This window comes from Podarcis vaucheri, assembly GCF_965113315.1.
Source record: "Podarcis vaucheri genome assembly, chromosome: 1".
NCBI classification, from domain to species: domain Eukaryota; kingdom Metazoa; phylum Chordata; class Lepidosauria; order Squamata; family Lacertidae; genus Podarcis; species Podarcis vaucheri.
Window position 1 is genome coordinate 35,909,573 of NC_138759.1, and position 26,813 is coordinate 35,936,385.

The 26,813-nt window shown below is 41.8% G+C and overlaps 1 protein-coding gene across 12 annotated transcripts in view; it reads right to left on the reverse strand.

Annotated features, from left to right (window-relative positions):
- Window positions 1–330: 330 nt before the first annotated feature.
- Window positions 331–26,813, reverse strand: part of NPAS3 (neuronal PAS domain protein 3) — a 652,478-nt gene continuing 625,995 nt past the window's right edge. For all 12 annotated transcript variants that reach the window (XM_082213453.1, XM_082213452.1, XM_082213448.1 and 9 more), the window contains 5 exons: window positions 26,427–26,620; window positions 21,895–22,001; window positions 9,627–9,774; window positions 7,307–7,422; window positions 331–4,699 (listed from right to left, as the gene is read on the reverse strand). In XM_082213453.1, the coding sequence (XP_082069579.1) occupies window positions 3,390–4,699; window positions 7,307–7,422; window positions 9,627–9,774; window positions 21,895–22,001; window positions 26,427–26,620 (1,875 nt within the window). In that variant the 3' untranslated portion in view covers window positions 331–3,389. The remainder of the gene's footprint in view (window positions 4,700–7,306; window positions 7,423–9,626; window positions 9,775–21,894; window positions 22,002–26,426; window positions 26,621–26,813) is intronic.

Genomic DNA, 26,813 nt, shown 5'->3' on the forward strand with positions numbered 1-26,813 from the left:
AGTCACACCTTATATAACTGTTAACATTTCCGGTCTATTAGTCAGCTTTGATAATGTGCATAAAATGCTCAGTATGAGAATGAGTTGGGGTTGCTGAGAATTTAAGATGGCGGCATGTTTGGTGTAGTATTTGGATTAGCATTGTGAGCCTGCATCTACGTAGCTTCTTTGAATAGCTTGTAAGCTTTAAGAATAATCTAGTTATGCCCTCTTTTTTTAAATAGGTTTTAGCTTTTTTAATAAAAATTAGCAAACAAGGTACCCTGCTCAAACAAATACTACCAGCATTAATTAATCAGGATGATCATATGTAAAAGAAATGATGCCAGATAGTAACAAATCCAAGAGAAGTTTATTATGAAAATGGCACCTGCAGGATGAAAAAAAATTAAGTTACATAAAGACAACCATGTATGACATGTATGAGAATCTACAAAAGTATAAAAAGAACCCTGTTGTAAATGAAGTATGTACATTTCTGATTTGCAGCATTATCAATGATCAATGAAAAAAGTGTTTCGAATAAGCCAGGCACTCAAGAAGTTAGATTCGGTTAGCTTAACACAAAATAAATGTACCATAGCTGTCATTTTTTAACATTTTAATTTTTTTTATATATTGTAGAGTTGGTAACACTGCTAAGATTTATACGAACAGAATCCCTTTCCCCTTTATTCAGCTACTTGGCACCAGTCTCCTCATAAAAGATTTCATATATTTGTACAAGAAATAGTTAAAAACACAGACACAGTCTTCACAGGTAATGAAGGTTTTTTTTTTCCATTTTGTAATTTTAAACACTATGGATTTAGACAGCAGCTGTGATTATCTGTTAGTTTAAATCACCAGAAATCATTTTGACACAACACAGAAACATTTATTCAAAAATAAAATTAAAACAACAACAGCTGTCTAGCTGTTCTTTGTAGCTGATAGGTGCACTCCTTTGATTGTTCAATAGCTAGAGTAGAGCTTCCAAGGGAAAGCCCAAATCAGCTTCCCTTGGCCTTGAAATCTACTTAAACATCCTTCAAATCTAACTCTTTAAAAGCCCATTATCAAAATTTGTGACATCCAAAATGCCCCTTTGGGACATTATTCCTTTCCACTCTCCCTCAGACCTGCCCCTCAGATTCTATAGCAACTGTACTAGAAATTGGTTCAACAACACGTATGTTATCCAAAATGTAGAGACCAGCTGAGTTCAAATTACATTAACATTGCACATATATGTAAATATATATATATATGTATATGACAATCCTAAGCTCAGGTTCCCTTTTTTAACAACGTCTGTTGACCTTTGCCAGAATTTTCTATCTCACTTGAAATTGCTCTCTGTATATTACTCCATCAACCTACCTGGGAGAAAACCAAAGAAATGCACCCTCTACTTACAGTTAGAGCACAAGGGACTCTGGAAATGTTAACAACTGAGGCTATATGGCATCACTTTGCTTAATATATATAAGTATCACCCTTTAGTGCATTGTGCGATGCACACTGTAAGAGTAAGACATACCCAGAATTCCTCTGTGGGGGGGGGAATGGCTCCATTAACCTTGAGCTAGTTAAGAGTCTTTTATCTCTGAGAATGGGAAAAGAGAAGAAGAGAAAGAGGAAGAAACAGGGGAGAAAAGGTGAAGGAAGGAAGACACAGAGAGAGAGAGAGGTCTGAGAATACACAACAGCAAAGCAACAGCAGAAATGAAAAGGTATACAGACAGTGGAAGCAGCATAAGGTGACATTACAGAGGAAGGCCACCACACAAAAACCACTAACCCCCAAGAATCACTGGTTCACTAGGACTGTAGGAATGGGACTTTAACCACTCCAGACTAGAGATAAAGCACAGAGAAGACAAAGGACAAAACAACTACATTAGCTTAGTATATACTGCATATAGTAACACACATTGAAACTGCAATGGGACTGACAGCCAAGGACACTTACACATTGTACACATTACAGTTCTCACATCTGTTATTAGATGCCTTAACAAACAGCTGCCAAAGATGGGCGTGGAAGAAGAATTTATACTTGACAGTCATTTGGAGTGTTTGACACTACATTGATTTCTGGCAACAAAGACAAAATAGGAGATTTCTTTTTCTTTTGTTTTTTTTATACTTAATGTGCAGTTTTTAGTTGCAGTTATCTATTTCAAGCTTATTAACCCATTCTTTAAAACATATTGGCTTCGACACTAGAAGGAGGGGGATTACAAAAGACAAACCAATGATCAAAACTTAAAAATAAAATACAACCTTCCCTCTATAACATTAAATGAAAAAATAAAAAACATGTTAAATATATATATATATTTCCCCTCTTACTCTGAAGTGTTATTTGGGAGTTGTAAAATTAGCCTCAGTTACACTGAGAAAGAAATAAAATAAAGTAAAGCAAAACAGTAAAAACCTATAAATAAAAAAACAACCAAACACTGATCCTCACACCAGTTTTGAGTTTTCTTGTTCATTTAACATGCATTTACCAAAAAAAGAAAAGGCTTCCAGATCCATTTAAATTTAATATGAGGCTATGCTTGTTAGTTTGGAGGTAAAAAAATTAAGTCCTGCAGCAAATGTTAATGAGGGCTTTTGTCTTAACTAACCAAGGAGACTGCAGCACCTGACTATAGACTAGTACAGAAGACATTCCTTTCAAAAAACCCAGCCCACAAGCTGCGTATTGTGTGAAGACATTACAGATTAATAAATGATAGCACCATGGTTTTAGAAATGAAGTTAACGTTTCTGTAATTAACATTTAGTCCATCTTAATATTCTAATCACAGGCCAGAAATTAACTTTTTTAAGAACCCAAATTATTGTATGTGCAAGTAAGAAAATCTTAACCATAAAAAGTGAATTAAACTCTGCATAAAATTCTAAAATACTATCCCCTATTTTTTTTAAAGGAATTAGGAACCAAAAAAACCCCTTTTCATTTGACTTAGTCAAACAGGGCACATTGTTTTATGCTTGTTTCTTTTAATCTTGATCACATCAAGATCATGTTGAAGTAAACCCAATGGTTGTCACTTTAAAATCTCTTTACCACATCACTGAGTATTCTATGGCAGAGGCAATACACATATTAAAGGCATCTTAATAAAGATGCAAAGGAAGAAAAAAATACACATCTCGGAAGAAGACAAAATGGCAGGCAACTGGTACTTCAGCTCTCTGAAGGCAAAAATAAAAAAATATCTTTTACATGAAAGAATAAGTCAAGTTAAAGAGAAAGGGGGGGTGAAATGGGGACCATCATATTGAGAGAATAAGCTGACCTGCTCAAATTCAAAGTGCTAGAATTAAAGGTCTAAATTAAAATATAGTCTATGCCTCAGAGTTTAACACTGAACACAGTATGTGGTCATATTTCAATCCTCCTTCCGCTCCAGTGTCTGTGTGGCATGAATGCCGTTGCTGTACACAGGAAACGGAAGAGTGGAGAAAAGTCCTTCGGCAGTTGTGAACACATTCCCTGCAGGCATTTGGGTCAGACTGGCCGCGCTCACAGCACTTCCAAACGGTCCTGACATATTGAGTCGGTGAACGTGGTGGTAGAGCATTTCCATCGGCGTTTTAGGATCCAGGCCAAAGCTGGGGCTGTTAACGTCCACAAAGTTAACAGCGTGGGTGTTGGGGAGGAGATTGCCCTGCATGGCTAAAGTAACTTCAGCTGGAGCATACCGAATAGTGCCAGTGGTATAGACCCTCTGAGCAGCCGTGCTGGTGGCGGCAAGGGTTCCAGTTACCCTGTGAACCAAAGGAAGCACCACATTGCCTGCTTGCAACCTCTGGAGGGCTTCCAGGTCCCCAGTGTACAACAAAGAGTTGGAAGTGCTGGGGCCTCCAGGATGCTTGTCCCGTGGAGAGGCGGACAGAGGTGGTGACAAAGGGTCAGAGGATACGGGAGCCAAGGCGGAAGTGGATGAGGTGCTGAACTGAGATTTGCGGCTGGCAGTATTTTCAGTTCCTGGCGGGGTGAGGACAGAGTCTGGAATGGAGACATGTAAACTACTGCTGGCTTGGGGGGAAGGGAAGTGCTCTGAGTTGGGGGGCTTGGTCATACTGTAGGGAGATTCGTTCCTTGAGATTTCCCTGTTGGGCGGGTAATTCCAAATGCTGCTATCGTTATCAAAATTGATAGGTTCCGAGATCTCCGTTTTGATTTTGAGCACTGAGGCACTGTTTGGCGATGAGAGCAGCTGGGGCTGGTCCACCAATGCGGAGTCAAGTCCGTTGGGGCTTGAGGTGCTAGACAGCCTTCTGCGGGTCATGCTGCCTCCTTTCTGCTTTTTCCTCCTCTTCTTCCTCTTTTGATGTTTGCTGGAAGACTGGGCATTGACTTCTCCTGCGCTGTCCGAGTCCTTGGCACTGTCTGAGGTCAACGATTCACAGTTCTGCAACCGCAAGTCCGATTCGCTCTCCACGTAGCGTTCCACCTTAATCTGCATAGAACCAAGAGTGCCAAAATTATCCTCCGGGGCCTTTTGATTCTCAAAGTCAGAATTTTCAAAGCTGTCATCGCTGTCTCTGCTGTCCTGGTTGCTGGAGCTGTTGCCATCATCGTTACAGTTCATTTCATTATCTGACTGGTTCCCAGACTTCTTCCTATCTGACTCGGGGTCTTCGCTGTTTTCCGACTGGTTTCCTTTTTCATCCGACTTTGAATTCTCATTGTCCTCTGAAGAATGGAAAGAAAAGCACAGAAACACCATTAAGAACAAGAAGGCAAGATTTAAAGCCCACTTAGAGGCCTAGTTGCCAGTGAGATATTATTACCGGTAATTTCTCTGGCAACAGCATCTGGCACAATGCATTTCCTTTCATGTGTGAAACCACAGCAAGTATCAAGCTGAGAGGGATTTGGCTGCCCTTCATCTCCCTCCGGACTGTGAGTGGAAGTGGGGTACCTTTATGTCACATAGACGAAACGAGAACATACTTCAAATGGCACAGTGTCCATATCACATATGTAAAATTCGGTGATACTTTGTTGTGACTGAGAGAGGACAAGGCTATGCAGATAGTGGCAAGAGCAGAAGTTTCTCCAAGCCTATTTTTGACTCTTGGAAATTGGGCTTCTCCTCTCTGAGGGGCAGTGGTAGCTCTGTGGGATGGAAGCATTTACTTTAGGCTGGGCTGGAGCTTCCAATCCCTCCTGCCTGCCCCTACTGCACAAAGGTGAAAGTTACTTCTGTTGCTCTGCTCACTTTATTCTCTGGCCCTGGCCACCACTGGAATGTGGCCCATGCAGGGGCGCCATTTCCATGGTGTGGAGGCTTTTATAGCCCCCCAGTGCTTGGTGGGAAGGGTCCCCCCTCCCCCAAATCTTGAGGAGGCTGACAGGAAGTCACTCCCGACCCTGCACAGCCTGGCTGCACTGTGTTGGAAGAGGAGCACGGCCTGACGTCACATGCAATGTACAATCCGAGTGACGTCACATGTCAGCCCCCCCCCCGCCCCCAGTGCTGGGTGTAATTCAGCACCTGGGGGCCCCTGGAAGATTGCCCAGAAGAGAATGCAGCTCCCAGACTGAAACAGGTTCCTGTCTTCCTGTCCTTGCTTTATAGTGTGTGTGTGTGTGTGTGTGTGTGTGTGTGTGGAATATGTTCTTTTCCCTTTCCTTCCCCCTGAAACATAGTGCAGGAACGGGGGGGGGGGTTAACTTCATGGCATGTGTGGCCCTTAGCCCCAGTCTTTTCTTCCAGGATGCTGACTACAAGCTGCTAAGTGCTAGAGCATGGATAGGCAACCTAAGGCCCGGGGGCCGGATGTGGCCCAATTGCCTTCTCAATCCGGCCCGTGGACGGTCCAGGAATCAGCATGTTTTTACATGAGTAGAATGTGTCCTTTTGTTTAAAATGCATCTCTGGGTTATTTGTGGGGCCTATCTGGTGTTTTTACATGAGTAGAATGTGCGCTTTTATTTAAAATGCATCTCTGGGTTATTTGTGGGGCATAGGAATTTGTTCCAATTTTTTCCCTAAATATACAGTGGTACCTCGCAAGATGAATGCCTCGCAAGACGAAAAATGCGCAAGACGAAAGAGTTTTCCGTTTTTTGAGTTGTTCCGCAGGACGAATTTCCCTATGGGCTTGCTTCGCAAGACGAAACGTCTTGCGAGTTCTTGCGAGTTTGTTTCCTTTTTCTTAAAGCCGCTAATAGCCGCTAAGCCGCTAAGCCGTTAATAGCCGCTAAGCCGCTAATAGCCGTGTTTCGCAAGACGAAAAAACCGCAAGACGAGGAGACTCGCGGAACGGATTAATTTCGTCTTGCGAGGCACCACTGTAGTCTGACCCACCACATGGTCTGAGGGACGGTGGAACAGCCCACGGCTGAAAAAGGTTGCTGACCCCTGTGCTAGAGCAGGCCAGTTCCCTCTTCTTCCTAATTTCACCTCCGCTTTCCTTCTCCTCTCAGCTGACACCTCAGCATTCTGTACATCCTGGAAATTTGTTGGGCTTTATTGGGCTGTTCTTCACCTTGCTGCTATGCTCCAGACCTAGTGATGTTCCAGGGCACTGCCGGGTGGCAGGTCTGTGTGGAATTGTGACTGCCACCAAAAAACGACGGACAGCATTCAGCAAAATGATCCTTTGAGATGAGGGGTGGGGGGTAGGGTGGTGTAGGGCACCTTAAATGTTAATTCTCAACAATTTTCTTCCCTTAAAATTTCTTCTGATAAGTTTCAGTTCAGGTCTAAACAAACCCAAATACCCCCAAACTCTACTGATATATAAAAAAGAAACAAATCAACACTGGAAGTTAAGAACTATAATTGTATTCCAAACTCTCAAACAAATAGGGTACTCTCTATTAAATACTTGCAGGCATATCTTGGACACTTTTTTATCCTGCCTAAACTTTCTTGATTAGCCAGGCATTTGAACGATTATTTTGAATTGTTTTTCTAGTGTTTTATCCTTTATTGGCCTTGTATGCATTGTGGTTCGTCACACCATGTTATACGAGCTGGCAGTATATAAATGTTTTTTTATTAAATAAATAATGCTGGATGCATAGAAGTCATACAGATTGTGGATATTTCAAAGAAGCATGAGTACTCTGAATTTATATTTTTAGGATATATTTTGTTACCTTTCAAAAGTACCATTAGGCAGCGATGTAGCATGAGAACTGCAAGATCAACTGATAAGTCTGTGACTATAATTCCTAACTTTCCTTTTTTGATGCTGTGAAGTTAAAAAGCAAAACCAACTCCCCACCTCCCTGCCAGAGACTGTTTTAAGATGCAAGGCAACAAAAAAATCTGAATGCTTATGTTACCTGAGTTGTCCTTTGAATCTGATTCAGAATCGGAGGTCTCAGAGGACTCTGAGGTTTTCTCTGGCAGATGAGGGAGCTGTGCAATATCCATTGGAGTGTCCTTATATTCTTGGTTGCTAAAGAATAAGAGATGGCAAATATAAACACAAATTTATGACTTGGAGCTTGATCGCCTCTGCTTTTCCTCAAATCTCTGGGGCAAAACATGCAAATAAACAGCACGGCAAAGCAAACATGCAAACACATGTTATCTCCTTCCAGTTCTTCACAGCAGAAGTTTTATGGAAACTTCTTTCAAATGTTACCATCAATATTTCTACCCTGAATGTCTGCTACTGCTCAGGTATCAGTACCAGAACATTTGTGGTTAACCAAGCAGCCAAATTGTGCTGACGTCTCTACAAAAATATTTTCTGTCATTCCCATCTTTGAAGTGCAGAGTTTGTTACCCCCTTCAAATCTTTTTTGACATCTTACGATGATTCCACCTCTACTTTTGCATAACTCTGGTAGAGATGCTTGCCTCTAGGTAAGGATGCCGCCCACAGTAGCTGGGGCAACCCAGGGAGATGGGCAGCATATAAATACAGCAATAGCAGCAGCAGCAGCAACAACAACAACAACATTGCTCTGAAGAATATCAGTGGCTGATTAAAACGTGTGAATCAGCTCAAAAACTGTACTATTTAAAATTCAATGCCAGGGTAGCTGAAGACGGAATGAAGCATACAAAGAGAACCAACTAAGTTTATGTAGCATTAGAGCTTCCAATCACTTACAACTGTTGAATGGTTTCTTTAAATGTAAAGGTTCATCACTGTTCCACCCGATGTGTATGTCTTTAAGGGGCCAGAGCAAGGACCAGAACTTTACAGCTGTGAAACATAGCAGGTGCTGCTGAGTTGTATTGATTAAGCTGTGTTGGCAATTGGGTGTAGTATATAAGTAGCAGCACCTAGCTCTCCCATTACCCTGGGGGATGGGTTGGTGGTTGGGTCATGTTTGTTGATGTATTTAGTGTATAAGCAGTTTTTGTTTTTGTAATTAAAACCTTGTTTAAGTACTTTTTGAGTCCCTTTTTAATGCATGGTCTCCCCAGCAAGCTCTCTGCAGCGCTACCATACTGCAAATAGCCAACAACAACCACTCCTAAAGCTTGCATTTGAGAGCCTCTGAAAGAGCTGGTGGTGGCCACAGATCTTTCATATAAACAAATAAAAATATGGAGGTTGCTAGAAAGCAAAAGCAAGCCTGTATTTATGAACTTTTAACATTGGCTCATGCTGAGCAAGTCTCCCACTCCTGCAATGACGCCAAGAGTCAGCTCTACTTAAGAAAAGCTTAAAGGGATTTCAGATGATGGGCAGCAGTGCCATGGTAGGGCACCCACTTCTGGTTATTCACTTGGCTTTTCTTTCCTGTCTCCTATAATCAGCATGGCTGTTGCAGTCCCTTTCCCATCCATTGCTCCAGCGATGAAATTAACTAGCCTTCCTCCAAAGCGATTGAAAGCGGCAACAAATGACCTGTTTGTCACCCTCAACAATTCCACATGTCCCCCCCCCCATGTGTGTATCTCTATTTAAAGCTCCATTCCTAAGCAGCCTTCTTGCAATCAACAGGACTTTTGAAAACAAATGCTTAGAACTGGGGTGTTACTGTGCAAGCTACTTTACAAGTCTAATTCCATTGGTCCCACAACTCGACATCTGAATGGTCATTATTGTTTCCATCTTACAGATAACAGAACTGAGGTTGGGAAGGGAAGACCCTGTGTAAAATGGAACTCTTTACATTCTTTGCCATCTACCAAGAACTCAGCTGAGGCAGGTACCGCCAACTTTAGAATTCTCCTGGAAAAGCATGCCCGGTGTTTTCCTATATACAATTTATAGGGCTTACAATCTGAGCATTTCACCCATACTCCCAGTGCTTCTGAACTCCAAAAATGCCTATAGTAAGTAGGTCTTCTGAAGCTACAAGTGAACAAAAATGACCTGACGGGGACATAAGCTAAAAATATGTTAGGAAAATCATACAATAATAAGCTATTGTCCAGAATTCTATGACAGGCAAAGATAGCATGCTAGCAAGGGCTGGCTGTGAATCAGGCTCTGTAATAAAGCCATTAGTAAGCAAAGGCAAGATGGGAATTTGAGAGATGTCCAGAATCGAGCAACCCTATGAACATCTTTCTATTACGATCAGTAGACACCGCTTCTGAACATTCACTTCCTTCTATTCTTTGACATTGCCCATTCAACATGACTCATGCAGTGACAACAAAAATGCAGATAACGGAACTGACAGAAAGCTATACCTCAGAAGGTAATTGACCCAGATGACGTTCTTCTCATTTGCATTCTTGGCATTGATCGCGATGGTGGCACTCGACTGTATCCAAATATACCCCCCATTCTTCTGCATCCAGCGGTAGTACTTCGTTACACACTGACCCTTGTTGAGCACTGGATTGAGGGAAACAAAAGGAGCAAAGAAATGCCGCTAGCATTGCACTTAAAGGAGAATCTTCCCCACAAAGGGAGCACAACACATATACAGGGAGAGGGGAGGCCTTTGTCCTGCTACATTTAATAAAAAGCATTAGAATGACAAATAAATCCAGCCATTTCCTAGAGACCTGACAGAGAAGCAAAGGTTCGCCTCCATCCGTACTGCGATTTTAATCTGCTTTTGGCAGCTCACGTAAGTGAGGAGCAGCAAAAAGGAGTACAAATCTCCACGAACTCATTGAGCAAAGAATCCTGTGTGGACATTTCCAATGCACTCAACATCAAATTGTGTGTGTGTGTTTTAAAAAAAGTTAAATTTCTATGTGATTTATTCATAGCTCCTGGGTAAACCTCTTTGAGATTCTGGCTATTTGAAAGGTTTGGGAAGATACGGTACCCTAGTTCTTTGATCATTCCTCTTCATTGCAGGCGATATCAACTACTGAACTTACACATCTGTTTCTTTTGATCTTGTCAAACAGAATTTACAGTCCTCAGATGAACCAAATCTCCAATGGTCAGCAGGGGGAATGTCTGCTGAGACTTTGCTTAATACCAGAGCAAAATAAATCCACCAAAGAGCTGTGGAAGGAACTGTGGCCTAAGGGAGTCGAAAAATTGAGCGTGTTAAAGCCAAAAGTCTCTGCACGGTGTCTGAAATTGGTCCAGAAACGGAAGGACAAGTGAAAACAATCACTGTGCTTAAAAATGCTTAAATATACATACAGATGTTCAGATGTGCTTCAGACCGGCACCTTGCCAAGTGAAAACGGGCTATGTAGCTAGATACGTTTGTCTCCATGAAAGGGGAGAAAGCTATACATCACCCGCTGGAATGAGGTAGTGTGTGTTTGGCATGGATTTAAAGAACAAGTTTGCGGTTCTTAGGACTTCAGCTCGTATTTCTTCCTCTCGTCTGCATTTGTTCTTAATCTGGCAAAGTCTTGCACGCTAGAGGGCAGTGTGCATTCACATACATCTCTGCTTTTGGCATGTCCTTGTCTCCGTCTGCTAAAATGAAAAACCTCTAACTGCTGTAATAAATTTGGCTAAATTAGCTGCTAAATGGTTATCTCAAGTAATATGTATTTGCATTAATCATCTTGCTCTAAACCAGAACAAGCCAGAGTCCTAAAGACGTAGTAAATTCATATTGTCCATTTAATTATGGCTAATAAGTGCTTCATATACAATAGTTTCATGAAGTACATTTTGATTTTTTGGGGGTGGGGGGAGGGTAAGAAAAGACGGGTAAAAGAAGTCACTTTGAGTAGGAATTGTATTTAAACCTGTTAAACTTCAAACTCGGAACTGGGACTGCATCTTTAAAATTAGATGTACCTTCAAATCAAGAAAACGGTATCAAAACAACCTGTGTTTATCAGCACCAAAACCTGGGCATGTTCATGTGAGGCTAGATTTGTATCAGCATCAAAATCTAGACAAGTGTGGAACTGCGGTTTTATTTTCGTAGAGAAGAAGAGGAAGGCAAAGGGAATGAGGTTTTTCTATTTTTTATGCTCCCTTTTCACACAGGATCCCATGTTTCCCAGCTGGTTCTAGGAGCACCTCCCATTACACCCCCTCTGTTCAGGCTCTTTACCTCCAGCAAAATGGGTTGTGGCTGTTACTTCTAGACTCAGCCCCCCACAAGCTGGTGTTTTAGCTGCCCGCTGCTAAAACCAGGAAGTACTTGGGTTCAAGCTAAGCTGCTGCAGTGGCAGCTGTCCAGTCCCTATTACTCTCCATCTCACTTGCAAAACTACAGCCAGGTCTTGTCTTGGGTTCAGGCACGATATACAGCAAGCAGTGTTCATCACCTGAGTTCAAGGCACACAAGCAGCACTCCCAATAGCATTTGGGGGCTGAAACATCACTCCTTGCTCTGCAAATGAATAATTTTGTTTGTGACAGATAGAGGAAGTCAGAAAATGAGGAAAATAATTAAGCAGAGACTAGATGTTTCTTTTGTTGGATGGGGTTCCTATACCAATTTCAGCTTCAATGGCAACAACCCCTTTGAAAGACTGTTTGCATTTCTTATTAAAAGCTAAAGGTTGCAATTCAGCTGGCTGAAGATCTTTGTCAAATCTCCAGGCGTTTGCAGTCAGAAGTAAGCACTACTGAGCGCAATGGAACTTACTTCCAGGAAGCTATGTAAAGGATAGCATCCCGTCTGTTCTTAATACATCAGGCGTTTTGCTATATACTGTTGGTCTTTGGTGTGTGTGTGTGTGTGTGTGTGTGTGCGCGCGCACACACACACACACACACACACACACACACACACAGTAATAGATCAAGACGGCCTTCTTGCATGGCTATAGACACTGTCATGATGAGCCTCTGCACTTCCAAATTTAACACAACACCAGTTCCTTCCCAAAAACTCTTTAAGATGAAATGGAACCTTCCCCACTGTAGCATGGGTTTTCAAGGGCCGATGACCTAAGTCCACCATAATTTGCTTCACCAGAGGCTGTAAGTGGAGATGGGTATTATTATTATTATTATTATTATTTTATTTTATACCGCCTTTCACCTGAAGATCACAGGGCAGTTTATAAAAACACAAAAATACATAGCATAGTAACTAGCAAACCAATACCCTCCCCACACAGAGTTGAAAGGGCCATAGATGGATTAATTAGCCAAAGACCTGGAGAAGAGCAATGTTTTTGTCTGGCACTTAAAGACATGTAACAAAGGTGCCAGGCGAGCCTCCCTGGGGAGAGAATTCCACAAATGGGGAGCCACCACAGAAAATGCCCATTCTTGTGTTGCCACCCTCCATATCTCTTGTAGCGGAGGCACACGAAGAGCAGCCTCAGATGATGATTGCAGGGTCCAGGCTGGTTCATATGGAGACAGGTGGTCCTTGAGGTATTGTGGTCTTGAGCCATTTAAGGCTTTATAGGTCAAAAAGAGCAGAGGCACAGTGCCTTGGTCTTATCTGGATTGAGTTTCAGTTTTGTGGCTCTCACCCAGTCCATTACTGAGGCAAGACAACAGCCCAGCACATCCACTGCCACATCTGCAGATGTAAAGGAGAAGTAGAGCTGTGTGGCACCAGCATATTGCTGGCAACATACTCCAAAACTCTGGATGATGCCACTCACTGGTTTCATGTCCATGTTGAGCATGGAGGATAAAACCGAACCCTGAGGAATCCCACATTGATGGATCCATGGGGTCAAAGAGGACTCCCCAAGCATCACCCTCAGGAAATGACCATCCAAGTAGGACCGGAACCACTGCAAAGCAGTGCCACCCGCCAACTCAGACAGCTGCTCCAGGAGGAGAGCATGGTATCAAAAGCCAGTGAGAGGTCAAGGGGAATTAACAGGGACACATTTTCCCTGTCTCTCTCCTGACAGAGGTCATCATATAGGGCGACCAAAAAAGTTTCTGTGCCAAAACCAGGCCTAAACCTTAACTGAAATGGATCTAGAAAATTGGTTTCCTCCAGCAGTGCCTGGATCTGGTCCCCCCCCCCCATGCCCCTCAAAGTATTTTTCCTCAATTCCTGTTATTTTTGATCCTGTTCTTTCACAGTTAGCTTTATTCCCCAAACTGTTTCTTTCATCTTCCCTCCTTGCTTCATGTCTTCTTCCTATATAGCAGCTCTCTGCTTTTACTCCCTTCATGTCTATTCCCACTTATTTAATTCTATGTATTTATCTCTTCTAATTTTCTCCAACACCTCTTCTTACCCTTCCCCCCCCCTTCTGAAGCAGCTGAAGTCAGGGTGGAAAGGGGAGGTCCTCCTCCTCCAACCCTCTAACCATTCAGGACCACTCCCCATTTCTTCCTCCTCCTGCTGCTTCAGAACCTGCCAATCCAAACCCGATCCCAACAGCACTACAGGGCTCTTGACAATGTCTCACCATATTGGGGAAGACTGTGACCAAGTGCTTGCTCACTCTGCTGTCCACATACTAGCTAACGGTCAATGGGCAACTTCAAGCCCCCTGCTCTCTGATCTAGTGGCCCCTGTCTTTAAGAGAGACAGCCTTTCAAAGTAAGAATTGTTCCCTATATAGTAGGCAGCATTTTGGGGGTGAGTGCTGGCCCAAGACCTTTTGCTGCCTGACGCATGCCATGGCCGACACTTCAGAATGTCTTGCTGCCTTAGCCAGATACCAATTCTTGCATTCATCTATCCCACCTGATGAAGTTGTGTTATTAAAAAGCTGGGTTTTTCTGGGTACCTTAGGTGTCCCACCCATTTGTAGGGACCCTTGTCCAGTCCTATCCTTTCCCCTGCTTGGGGGTTCACTGACCCAGCCCACCTACAGGCAGGTTAACAACTTTATTAATGGAAGGTGTGATCACATATTTTCCATGGGTGGGATTCAATTAATAAGCCCTGTCAGCAGAAGCTCACACAAGGATGTCCGCTTGTACAATAGGGATTGCCCCTTGCTTCCCCCTCTGGACCCCCAAATTGGTCCAACTGGGTCAGATGAACCCCCAGAACAGCATGCAGGAGGAAGAGAGGGGGAATTGTTCTGCCTAGTAACCTGAATGCTTGCCCTGATGCATGCACCGCAAAATTTGATTCCTCTTCATATAACGAGAGAGAGCCAACGAACTGGCAAACTTGTATATGCATTTTATTTTGACTCGAAAAACTTTTTGACAAAGTGTTTTGACATTACAATAAATTGACAGCAAGTTCAGTCTGTTCTATTTTGTAGAAGCAGCAAACATTTGCAATTTGGGTTATAGTGTTTTGTAAACAAGCTATAAGTTGACCAGATTTCTGCATTTATATCTAATCAAAAGGCTCTTTTGCTTTTTTGTATTCATGTCTGAGGAGCAATTCTCATTCACGGAATGGTTAAACTGCATGGCTAAGCAAAAAGGTGGCACAATACTAACTACCTACTGTAAAGCTTTTCTGTCAAACCACGGCTGCATCCGTGTTGAAACAGCAATTTAATGCAAATTCTTCTGAGTTTGTAATTGTTCTGATTGAGGTTTGGGAAGAAAAAAATTGGAGGAAAGGCTTCCCTACAGGTTTTAATGTCTTAGAATATCTCCGTTCAGCAAAATAGTTCAGCAGTTCAGGATTCTGATCAACTGTTGATGAAATAATCAAGTGATTGTGTGCGCATTTGAGAAAACAAGGACCTTGGAGTTTTAGGAAGCAGCAAGAGTGCACCTCCTTCAAATACATAGCTTTGAACTTCATAAATGCTGCCTCCCTTGCAATTAATAATGAAGGCTGCAATCCTGCACATACTTATTTTGAGCTAAGTCCCATTGTAGACATTCATAGGATTAAACCATTAATTCTCATAGCTTCCCTTTGAAATGCATGTTTGTTACCATTAGGAAAACAGACATGGTGTGGGATAGGTACTGGAACACATGTGAAGTTTTATTTTAGAAAACCATTTTGTTTCGGGCATCACTGAAGTTACATAGATGTGGCCAGCTCTGTATTTTTACAAAGCTGGTGCTCATTCCTCTTTTCATAGCTATGTAAACCAACAGTTATATTAAGGGGATTTAAATGTATGTGGGGGAGAGAAGAAGAGGCCATCATGGCTAAAGCAATTTAGGGTTCTGGAGTATGTCTTTTACTTTATAACAATTTTTGCTATAGGGATGCCACCAGTGAGTGTCACTGTAGACAATGGGATGACCAAAACAGCAACAAAATCATGTTTCCAAAGTTGATGCCAAATGAAGCCAATTTAATCAAAGACAATTACCAACCAAGAGCAGACGTTCTCTTGGAAGAGACCTTTGCATTATCTATACATTTATGTTTGCTAAAAACTGGTTGCAAGATTTTGTTGAATCCATTTACAATGTTATCACTTATTTTGTTAGCATGCAAAATGCACACTGCATAAGAAGTGCTTTATGAAGGGAGTACAAAATCTACAGACTGATTTATCTTGGGGCAAATATACTGCAAAGGACTGCACACCACTTCTAGCAAAGGGGTGCTAGCTTTGTTTTGGAATTTTGCATGCAGTGAAATTACAGCAGAAGAAATTCACGTTCTTCCCAGGCATCTAATTTTGTGAGTAAAACAAAACAGGTCAGTACAAGTTTGTTCCCAGAAATGCGTGTTTTTTTATTATAAAAAAAAGAACATGGTTTCTTCCTGTAAGGCTCTTCTGAGAAATCAAAGCCAAAAGCTTTCTAAAGAGCGAGTTGTGTTTTATAGGAAGGAAATAGTTTAATTCAGTTTGAAGAGGAGATGAAGAAATCTCATATCAAAAGCAGTCTTTTAAAGTGAAACAGCTTACAATAGGACATTTCACTAGGGTACAAATGCATTTAAAAGCTACAGTATATTGTGTATTCAGGTAAGTATAGAGTAAATAGGAAATGATGAGATCAGCTTACAGTGAAGCCTTCACATCCTCGCTGCCTTCACAAAGCCCCATTATAGTGGAGGAAATTTGGAGGCTGAATCTGTGCTATTTATTCTTTCCGCAAAAATAACCTTATCAATGAGCGTAGGGAACATTGATATTCAATTTGTCCTGCTATGAAAATATTGTTAATTTATCAGGAGGCGGAAAAGCATCACAATTGGATACCTAGCTGTAAATACCAGTTCTCTTTTTACATTCACAAAACTGGCAGATGAAACATGAAAAGGAATACTGACTCTTTAATCTCCTCTTCTCCACCTAAGGCCCAAGGCAAGCTGACAGGGTAACTTCATTCTGGAAACAGAGTAGTGCTTCTTCTTCTTCTTTTAAAGAAAAATTCTGGATTACTTTTTCTTCTGCTTTTGAAAACTGTGCACTATAGGGGGATATACCTGGCACTGACTTAAAACAAGAACAAGTTTCTCTATCTGAAAAGTTATAGTCCTTGATGCTTACAGGAAGGTCATTTTCAAAACCCATGGGGGAAATAGCATCACAGACAGAAAGAGTACATTAAGTGCCTTATTTGTTTGAAACAGATACAGTATTTTTAAAATATAACAGCTCCCAGAATCAACGGAGCCTTTGATGTTTATCTTTTCTACAGATTTCATAATTAGTGAGCTAGATGTTTTGAATAGTAGGCAACTGCTAATTGATTTTTTATAATAAAAAAACATGCCCACACAATATTTAGCAAACTTCTGTTATGCTTGATACCTAAATGAATTATGAGCTCAGGATCCAGAGAGACCACCTACACATCATCTCCTTTCTCCAAAAAAAACCAAAAAAAAAACCCGACTGGAGAGATGCATAGGAAACATACAATAGCTTCTGGTCCCTGAATGCAGTTTTATCTACATTACGGAAGCTGTTCATAAATGTGATTGTGGCCTTACTTAGGGATGAGATAATTTCGGAGAAGCATTCTCCATCACCATGGAGAGCCAGTATGGTGTAGCGGTTAAGAGTACTGGACTAAGATCTTGGGAGACCAGGGTTCAAATCCTCTCAGGCACGAACCTCACTGGGTGACTTAGGGTTAGTGACTGTTTCTCTGTATAATTTACCTCACAGGCATAACAATTTATGCTACCTGGAGCTCCTTGAAGGCAAGGTAGGATGTAAATGTAATAATAATGATACTATTATAATAATTTCTGAAATAGTGCAAGTTTCGTGCAGGGTAACAACCAAACTTTGTGTGAATGATAACTCCCTACGAAACCTCTGTTGAGCTATCTCTTTTCTTACAAATGGGTTGGCTCCAAAGAACAGCAAGGAGAAGGGAAATCAATGACCACTACAGTGGTGCCCCGCAAGACGAAAAACTCGCTAGACGAAAGGGTTTTCTGTTTTTTGAGTCGCTTCGCAAGACGAATTTCCCTATGGGCTTGCTTCACAAGACGAAACGTCTTGCAAGTTCTTGCGAGTTTGTTTCCTTTTTCTTAAAGCCGCTAAGCCATTAATAGCCGCTAATAGCCGTGCTTCGCAAGACAAAAAAACCGCAAGACGAAGAGACTCGCGGAACGGATTAATTTCATCTTGCGAGGCACCACTGTAGTTAATAATGCACCTGCAAGTGCTTGCACAATGGTAGAATAGATGTCAGGGACTAGCAAAGCTCTGAGGAGTCTGTGACAGAGGCAGGGGGCCAGGGGACTGACCCAGGAGAGGGGGCCAATGATTTATGGTGCCACCCACAAGACAGGAGCTCTGAGGTCCTGCCTGGCTTGTCTTATCTGAGCCTGTTGCCCTGAGGAAGATGAAGGAGGACCTCAGAGCTGACCAGGAACCTGGGCAGCTGGTGTGAAGAGCTCCAGTCCCAGGGCAAGGATGTCTGGATCCATAGGATAATTGGCAGAGTAGTATTCTATTGGGGGCCCTGCTCCCTCTGCACCTTCTCTGGGGAGACTTGGCAGCGCTGAACGCTAACATGAATCCTGGCATTCTGGACAGAGGTGCTGCTGACTGGGAAGGGACAGAACAGTATCAGAGAAATATTTGAGGCTTTGCCAAGTGGACAAAGCGAAAGTGATCACCTCCCCCCCCCCCTTTTTGAGCCACTTGCTCCAGGCATCCTTCCATTTCTTTTCCCCTCAAACCATTCTGCGTAAGCAGACTCCAAAGAGATCAGATGGACTTTAAGTTAAATTGAGCAGAAACCAGGAGACAAGCTTCCCGGAGTTCTCTTAGTTCAATGTAGTGTTCAATGAAGGAGAAGAATTGTGTGGTTGACAATATGCCCTTTTGCTGCAATATATTTTGGTGTTTACATTCAACTATAACTCTTTTCTCAAGCAGTGCTATGCTGAAATCTGTTCTTCAACTTCTCAAAAGTTTTCTTCCCCTGTTTTTCTGCCTTATTCTCAGGTCACTTTTTAATTTCTTTAGCATTTCTGGGGCTGAGGGTTTTTGCATTTACCTTATCACTGTGAGGTGGTCAAGGGTAGTACGTGTGTGTGTGTGTGTGTGTGTGTGTGTGAGAGAGAGAGAGAGAGAGAGAGAGAGAGAGAGTTTTTTTCTAGCAAACATTTCTCCAGCATTCTGCAGCCTCCCTGGGTGCCAGCACTTCCTGACATGGAAAGGGCCCTTGAGAGGAGTTACCTCACATTCTCCTCCCTTGGACTTTAATAGATGTGTGGAAATGGAAGAGTACAGAGCGCAGATCACTGGTGAGGTGAATTGTAAGAAATTAAACACCCCTCAGCCACCTCAAAAAGTGAAAGTGCAACAAAAATCCTGGACCCCATCCATGGGAATTACACTAAAATATTCTCCCCCCTTTAACAATTGTCACATGCAATTTCTTTTCTCATTAGTTGGTGAAAAGGGTTGGTGTGAAAAGAAAGAGGGAGAAATTTTCAGCACAACACTAATTTTAAGCAGTGCCACATTATGTTTGAATAAGAAGACTAAGTGTTATCCCTAGTAGGAAGAGGCACCATTTAGGTCCACTTCAGGCAACAAAAGGTCTTGTGCAGGCATGGGTTTTGAGAATCTTTTGTCGACTGATGTGCCATTCTGTGTTGTGTGTGTGTGTGTGTGTTTTCCCCCCTTTCATTTCAACTGCAATAATATCACATTTTGCATCAAAAGGTCAGTGTCTGTCTACGCGGTAGATACTCCGGCTGACCAGTCACCGCAGTTAGCTACTCTTGCCAATGCTTATGCTGCAAGATAAATTCTCTCTCCATTGTTGGTCTGACTTCTAAGTTAGCTCACACAAAAATCATCTAAACCCAAGACATACCATCACATTAATTTAAAATCAATCTCTTTTGCTTTAGTGATTATCATAAACTTGTACAACAGTGACATTCATTTGTATATTTTAGCATTTCACAGCAGCCACAAAATGCAAAAGGCTGACATTGGAATCAGTTTGATTTCTTTTATGATTGAAGATATTAAGCACTACAAGAGCATTGAAATTTCGATATGATTAGGATCAAAATTCCTCAGGATCAAAACACTCCTTTTTTCCCCCTACAGTTTTACTAATTGTGTGCTACTTGACATTGTAGAGTTATTCCACAGCATGATAGCAAAACTTGTGAAGTGTGTTTTTACTGTCAAGAATTATCGAGTCATTCTATCTGGGCTTTTTTATGTGCTTAAGGTTATTAAAAGAACAAGAAAAATATAATTGATATGTACAAGTTAAAAGGCTTAGTTCATTTGTAGCTGGGAGACTGAACCACTAAGTAATATTAAATGTGTCAATAGAAATCTTCAAATGAATGTACACAAAAGCAGCCATGTACGTATGTGTAACTGGTTTTGGAGAAAACTCTTCTCTCTGAATTGAAGGGCAAGATTGCTTGGCAAAAAGGAAGCAGTGAATAAAATGGTAGTGAAGCAGCCTTTTTTTAAAAAAGGAAATCTGGATTATTTCAGTTACTGAAAACCGAATAGGAGTATATCAGAGAGAATGCTACCAAACATATTCATCAGAGACCTTTGCTTTATGGGAAATGAACTGCCCTTGCTCGCTGTTCCTAAAGAATTGTGTTTCTTATAGCTGTAAATCAAGTCCTGAAGAAATAGGAGGATGTTCTCCAAGCAATAGCTAAGGGTGACAAGTATCTTTTTGTCAGAGTCAGGTTTATGAATTTAGACCTCAATTAAGATTCCAAAATGGAAAAGAACATATTATATCTGTGGCCATGCAATGCTAGTGACAATGTTCCTACAAGCAATATATCCATTTTTAAAATCCTGGTATATTGTCCTATATTCGTACAGAAGTATATTCATGACATCCTCTGGAGGTCTTGACTCCTCTACATCCTGTCTGGGTTCCCAGCCAGAAAGTACTTGATGTTACTGTTCAGTGAACATCATTAATTTTTTCAATTAATTGAGGAGACATATGCTTCTACATTGTGTGACACCCATTCATTCTTCCCTCCGCCCCAGTTGCAAATGGACTTGCTAAATCAGAACAGGGCAACACTGTTGTGCTAGAACAGTGCCTCTTAAAGTGCCTTTTTCATATATTAAAGCAATGGGATGTATATTCATTAGCTTTGTCCCTCTTACGGTTATCTGAATGCAGAATACTAATACATTTATTTATTTTTTAAAAAACACAAGGCTACAAGGGGATTTATTTGACAGGAATTTAGCATGGAGTTGGTAAAGAGGCCCCCAATTTTAAATAGTTTACTCCAGAGTAGTTCCTCAGCATTAATTCCAGCTATGTTAAATAATTGCAGCCAGGGGGCTCTGCCAGTGGAAAAGCACAGCATTTCCCCCACTCTTCCTTATCAAAGATGAGGGTGGAATGCAAATGCATCCCACCACAGGCCCAAATACTTCTGATGCTGGTTGTATAAAAATGTACCAGCACAATGTCCTATGTGCTCAGCATCACATTTCAACTGAGTCTCTGACAACTATGCATGCAACACTATGCACAGTGCCCATAAAATGATACATAAAGCAATAGCAAACTCGTTAGTAGCACAGCAGCTGAGGTATGAAGGACCGTATCACTAGTCAGCTTATCTCACAAGCGTTCTCAAATAAAGGACCTGTCCATCTTACACGACTGGAAAGCAATGTAAAGCCAGTCGCCACAGGAGCCTGCCACCCCATGTCCTGCCACCCCAGAAAAGTTTTACCAGAAAAGAATGATCCCTGCGTGCTTTGGGGAACACTTTCTAGGCCTTGTCCACACTTATTAACACTCATAAATCACTGTTCTCAGCAGTCTCCAGACCTCATGGCACCATCTGCCTTTTAAAACTATTATTCCTTTCCCGCAGCCCATTTTGGGCCATAGGATGTTGTGATGGTCACTAGTATAAATGGTTTTTTAGACAGAATATATAAATTTACGGGGAACAGGTCTATCAACTGTTAGCTACGATAACTAAGGACTAGAGCTGTCAACCAATTAAAAGATTTATACTGACCGAGATTGCAATCCTACGCTTATTCAGGTGGGGGTAAGTTCTGTCAAATTCAATGGGGTTTACTTCTGAATAGACACATAGGGTTTCACTGCAAACCCTCATTGGCAATCATAAATGATTGAGGGGAGGGGAGCATTTTACAATAGAACCATTCCCAAGGTAAACCACAAAGAAATGTACAATATGCAAGGAATAGTTCAAGAGCAGTTGTAAGGCCAGTTCATTTTGACATGCCTTGAAGTACTTACAGTCTAAGTGACTGTGCCTGATCCCTTCCACATCTTCAGCATGAATGAAGTGGTAACATCTCTTCCCTACGATATCTACAGGGGTCAGATCCATGTAATCACTAATCCTATGAAGGAAGAAAATAAAGCCTATAAGTTGAGCAATAAGTAGGTCAATAATAATATAAGAACAATGCATCATGTTATATCCACACCCCAAAAACAGCACATGTGTATCTGCTTGCCAAGACATTCTTGAAATTCCAGTTGCACATTACCCTGCTGTGCTGGCACAGACATTGCTATGTCCCTAGCCCATGCTCTTATCTGCAGACACAGGAAATTCTAAGATTGGTTCCTACAAAATGGGCATCTGAAGAAATGTTTTTCATCACTGCAGGACACTCATGACATTGCTGCTTTCTATGCACAGATGAGGCACAAACTAAGATCGTGATATTTTCCATTTGTCTCTTTTAAAGGAAAGCTGCAGATACCACCAGTTAAATTAAATGCAAAGCAAATCTTTGTTGGGTCCACTCATGTCATACAACAGCCACTAAGATAATATAATTCCTTAAAATACAAAGCACCTCATTAAAAGAGCAAGATATTTCAAGGTTACATAATAAAATGAGAACATGCTATGCTTATGCTAAATGATTAGAGATACCTTTCATTTCAACAGATTGGTCTTCTATTGGGTATATTCATGGGGGGGGGGGAAGGCTCTTCAACTGTTTCCTGGCACAAAGTCCAAAACTGACATTTCAAGCGATATAATTTAAATGCTGAGACATACAGATGCCTGGGGGTGTTCTCTTTTCTAGTCTTATTCAGCTGGGAGCAACGCTTTCACTCCTGGCTCTTTCAACTGGGACTTTGTGGTTTACTCCACACAGAAACTTTTAAATCCTTTCAGTACCTCTTTCTGCTCTATGCTCTGCTCAGCCTCTCTCTGTATGTGTATGTCTCTGTCATTGATTGTCCAGATGTCAATGTCCTCAGGCTTCAGTGGAAGGGAGGGGGGGGGAAATCCTCAAAATTGAAAATCATGTTGGGTGAATCAGCCTCGTCTGCACAAACATTTGAAATAGGTTCTACACACACACACACACACACACACACACACACCCTCATTTAGAAGACATAATTCATTTTTATGCTTTAAATTCTGCCACCCACAAATGCCTCTTTTAGAAACATTTAGCCATGAAGATCCCAAGGGTACATTTTGCAGGGCTGCTCCCCTATGGCAGAGGTTTAAGACTAGTTTAGAGATAGAGCTATCAAAGTACAAACAGGGTTCACACATTTAGAGTGCAGAGATAACCAGTAGAGTGTTACTCCCTATAGTCACTCTGAGAGACAGTAAGAACTAGGTGTGATAAAAATATTGCAGTGAATTAGGGAACTACCTGGCAGGTTCTCACTATCTGGCAGAAATCACTTACTAAAGTGAAAGGTGGTGTGTGTGTGTGTGTGTGTGTGTGTGTGTGTGTACACACGACTGCTGCCTACATCATCTGGAGGCAGGAGAAACCACGATACTCTGCTTCCTCTATTCTCCCCCACCAGAGGGGATAACACACACTTTAGTGTAGATTGATGGAGACCAAATTGTCTCCAGTCAATTGTCAGGTTTTGCAGGATGGGAAGGGGTAGAATATAAGTCTCATAAAATTGATGTGGACCAGGAGAAGCTGGACAGCCCCCCCCCCCAAATCTCATTCATGACAGACTGCAGGTTTAGTATGGCTGGGACAGGAGGTAGGACATTCCTCTTCAAAAGAATATGAGAAGAGCCCGGCTGGATCAGGCCAACGTCCCCTCTATTTCAGCATCTTTGTTTCACAGTGGCCAACCTGATGCCTATGGGAAGCCCAAGAGCAGGAGCAAATGTGGGCGAGCCAGTTACAAGAAGCAAATTGCTTTCTTGAAAACTGCCAAGTTTCAGTGCTCAGCATTCATGTGGTGCTCTTGTAAATGAAAGTCACCAAAATAAGAAACTTAAGAGCAGATACTCCAAAAATTAAGGAAATCATTCCAGCATGACAAAGAAATGGAAGCCAGGACAGACGTTTGTAGATGAAGGGGCAGGGCCACTGTGTACTCAGTGTTAGAGCACGTGTTTTCATGTTGCTAGTCCCTAGTTAAATCAGGTTAACAGGTGATGGAAGCCTGTGACCGAGACCTTGGAGTCTGTGACCGAGACTCGTTGCCAGTCAAAGCAACAATACTGGGCTACTAGAGGGAAAAATAACCTGAGCTGGTATATGGTAGCTTTCTATGTCATTGGTACCATTGTGTTCCATGGGACAAAATAAATGGCTGTCATCACTAGATACTGTTAGGGTTCAAGTCTGCTCTCCTCAGAACCTGAGGTCATTAGCTAAGGCTAGGTGCTTCCTGTGCTTCTAATATACATGCATCTATTTCCTCGCCTAGGGACTAATAGTCATCCAATTGTATGAGAGAAAAGTAAGTATGCTGAATTTAGAGGCAGCATCATGTTGGGGACAAAAATATTCCCAACCCTGATACTGGGACATGGCCTCCATTGAGACCACAGGAGGGAAGTATTCCTGCAAGGGAAGCTGTAATGCATGGGACTTCTCTCCAACACACCTGCCAAACTGATTGGCTTTTTGCTAGTGGGGAAATGAAAGGCACAAACCATTATATTATTGCATTGTTATTAATATTTGGGAAATATTAATTCTGTACTCTAGGGCACGTTAACATATCACTGTACCAACATGAACAAAATCTGATACGAAACACTGTCAGCTATTCATTACATACAGAGCATCTGGCCATGCAATTTCATTCTACACAACGCATACTACTGACACGTCATCTGGCTTGAGCACAGTATATTGTAATCTCCAAGATTCTTTTTTTCCTTCTGGTGTGTGATAGGTGCAGTAGCATGTGCATATAATTCATGTGCGAATTTCTGTACTAGGTCTTTCAAGTCAACATGAAACTCTGATTAGTTGTAGGACTGAAAGAATACAGCTGTGTTCATACCACCACCTAACTTCATTGACCATGTTTTGCATGAGGAGGGAACAGAATCCTGCTGCAGGCTTTGCCATGACCACAGCTACAGACACATACAAATTGTACATATCCTCAGGAACCCCATAAAAATCAGGGATCCCCTATTTTGTGGACAAACCTATAGACTTTGTATACAAAGTTACAGCAGCCCATTGAATGCATGTAGATCAGGGACTATGCTGCTGTGATCCTGCTTTTGCCACCCACTGCCATTCGCAAGCATTCAGTGTTGACGGATGAGAACAGGGCTTATCTCTCTGTGCTCCAAATATCTTTACATGTGTACCTCTACTTACAAAGAAGTAGGGAAAGGTGATGCATACATCACCCATGTTGAGATTTCTAAACTGTTTATCAGCTCCAGAACTCGTGGATTTCACTATGGAAAAGACCCATGTATCTCACACAGTGGTAGGAGAGAAATAAGCCTGGTAGCTTGACATATAAGCCAGCCCTAATCTATTGCCCAAACCAGGGAAAAACATGTTTTTACCTTCTCGTTTCTACAATTCATGTATGCTTGCTATTCCTGTACCACCAACTTAACTATCACCTTTCCCATGGCTTCTTTGCAAACATCCCCACTGTTCAACTGTAATATTACTTTTTTCCATGACACGATCATGCACAGGTGCCTCTGCTGACCTACTGGGCGTATTTCTTGAAAGTCCAGCCAAGCAACAGAAGGTGCAGCTGTTCTGACTAAAAGTGATATCTCATGCACTTCAGTGTTTTAAAGTAAAGCCCCATTGCAAAGAGAGATACCTGGTTGATGTTTTGTAACGGATTAAAGACAACTTAAACAGTTTATACTGAACCATAGTTCAGCATTGTATCGCCAGTACCAAAGTGTCTTGAATGAACGGTACTTGCGAAAAAAACCAGAAAGGATGTACAGCTGCAAACTTTACAAATGGTGTACTACCTCATTGATGAGAAAAACCATCTGAGAATGATCCAATATAGGATATGGCTTGAGAGAAAATTAAGAAAAACTTGAATGACTGCCTGCCCTTGGGAAAATATGCCTATCTGCCTGTGTGTTGTGTGAATAGCTGCTGCAGATGGGGTGGGAAAGGGTAGATTCTGTTATGATTTTACTCAGGCACTCACTGATGTACTCCCAAGGGCCCCAGTATTCCACTGTGCGAACTGCTGATCCAGAGGTTACCACAGTAGTTTGCAGTCAGAAAAGCAACATTTAAATTCTGGCATCCCTCCCTCCGTTAACTCTCTAGGTAACCATCAGTCAATCAATCTCCCACTCAGTTTTCCAAATCTCAAAATGAGGTTCTCCCTCGTCTGATTGAAAGAAGATACTTGGTGGGGTTTTTTTTTTCTACATAGCTGTACAGCTGGCATCATTATCCTCACAGGAAATCAGTACCCTCCTCCAGAATGTGTATTGTGGTAGAAGAACAGGGATGTTTAGATGCGCAACACTGGAAAAACAAAACAAAACAAAACCAAAAGCCAAAATGCTGTACCTATTTTCACAGTAAATGATATTGAGGTCCATGTTTACTCGAGTAACAAACATGTGGCAGTCGATTCTGACTTCATTGATCGTAGGAGGGGGCAAAGCATGAGCAACAACTACAAGCCCCATGATTTGGCTAGGGACTGTCCGCCCATGGGACAGCGACACTCTCAGGCGCAACCTTCCTGTTATATGAATCACCTGCAAAACAACAAACAGCAAAAGGAAATCTCAGTAAATGCATGATACAAATGTGAAAGCAATCCTTTTAAAGGACAGCGCTATTATTGTAAAGAGCACTTAACTCTGCCAGAATTGTATTTAGCCACCGCCAGTATTAGTCTTAAGCTTATTAATATTGGCTGTCAACATGTCCTGAATGTCCTCATGCTAG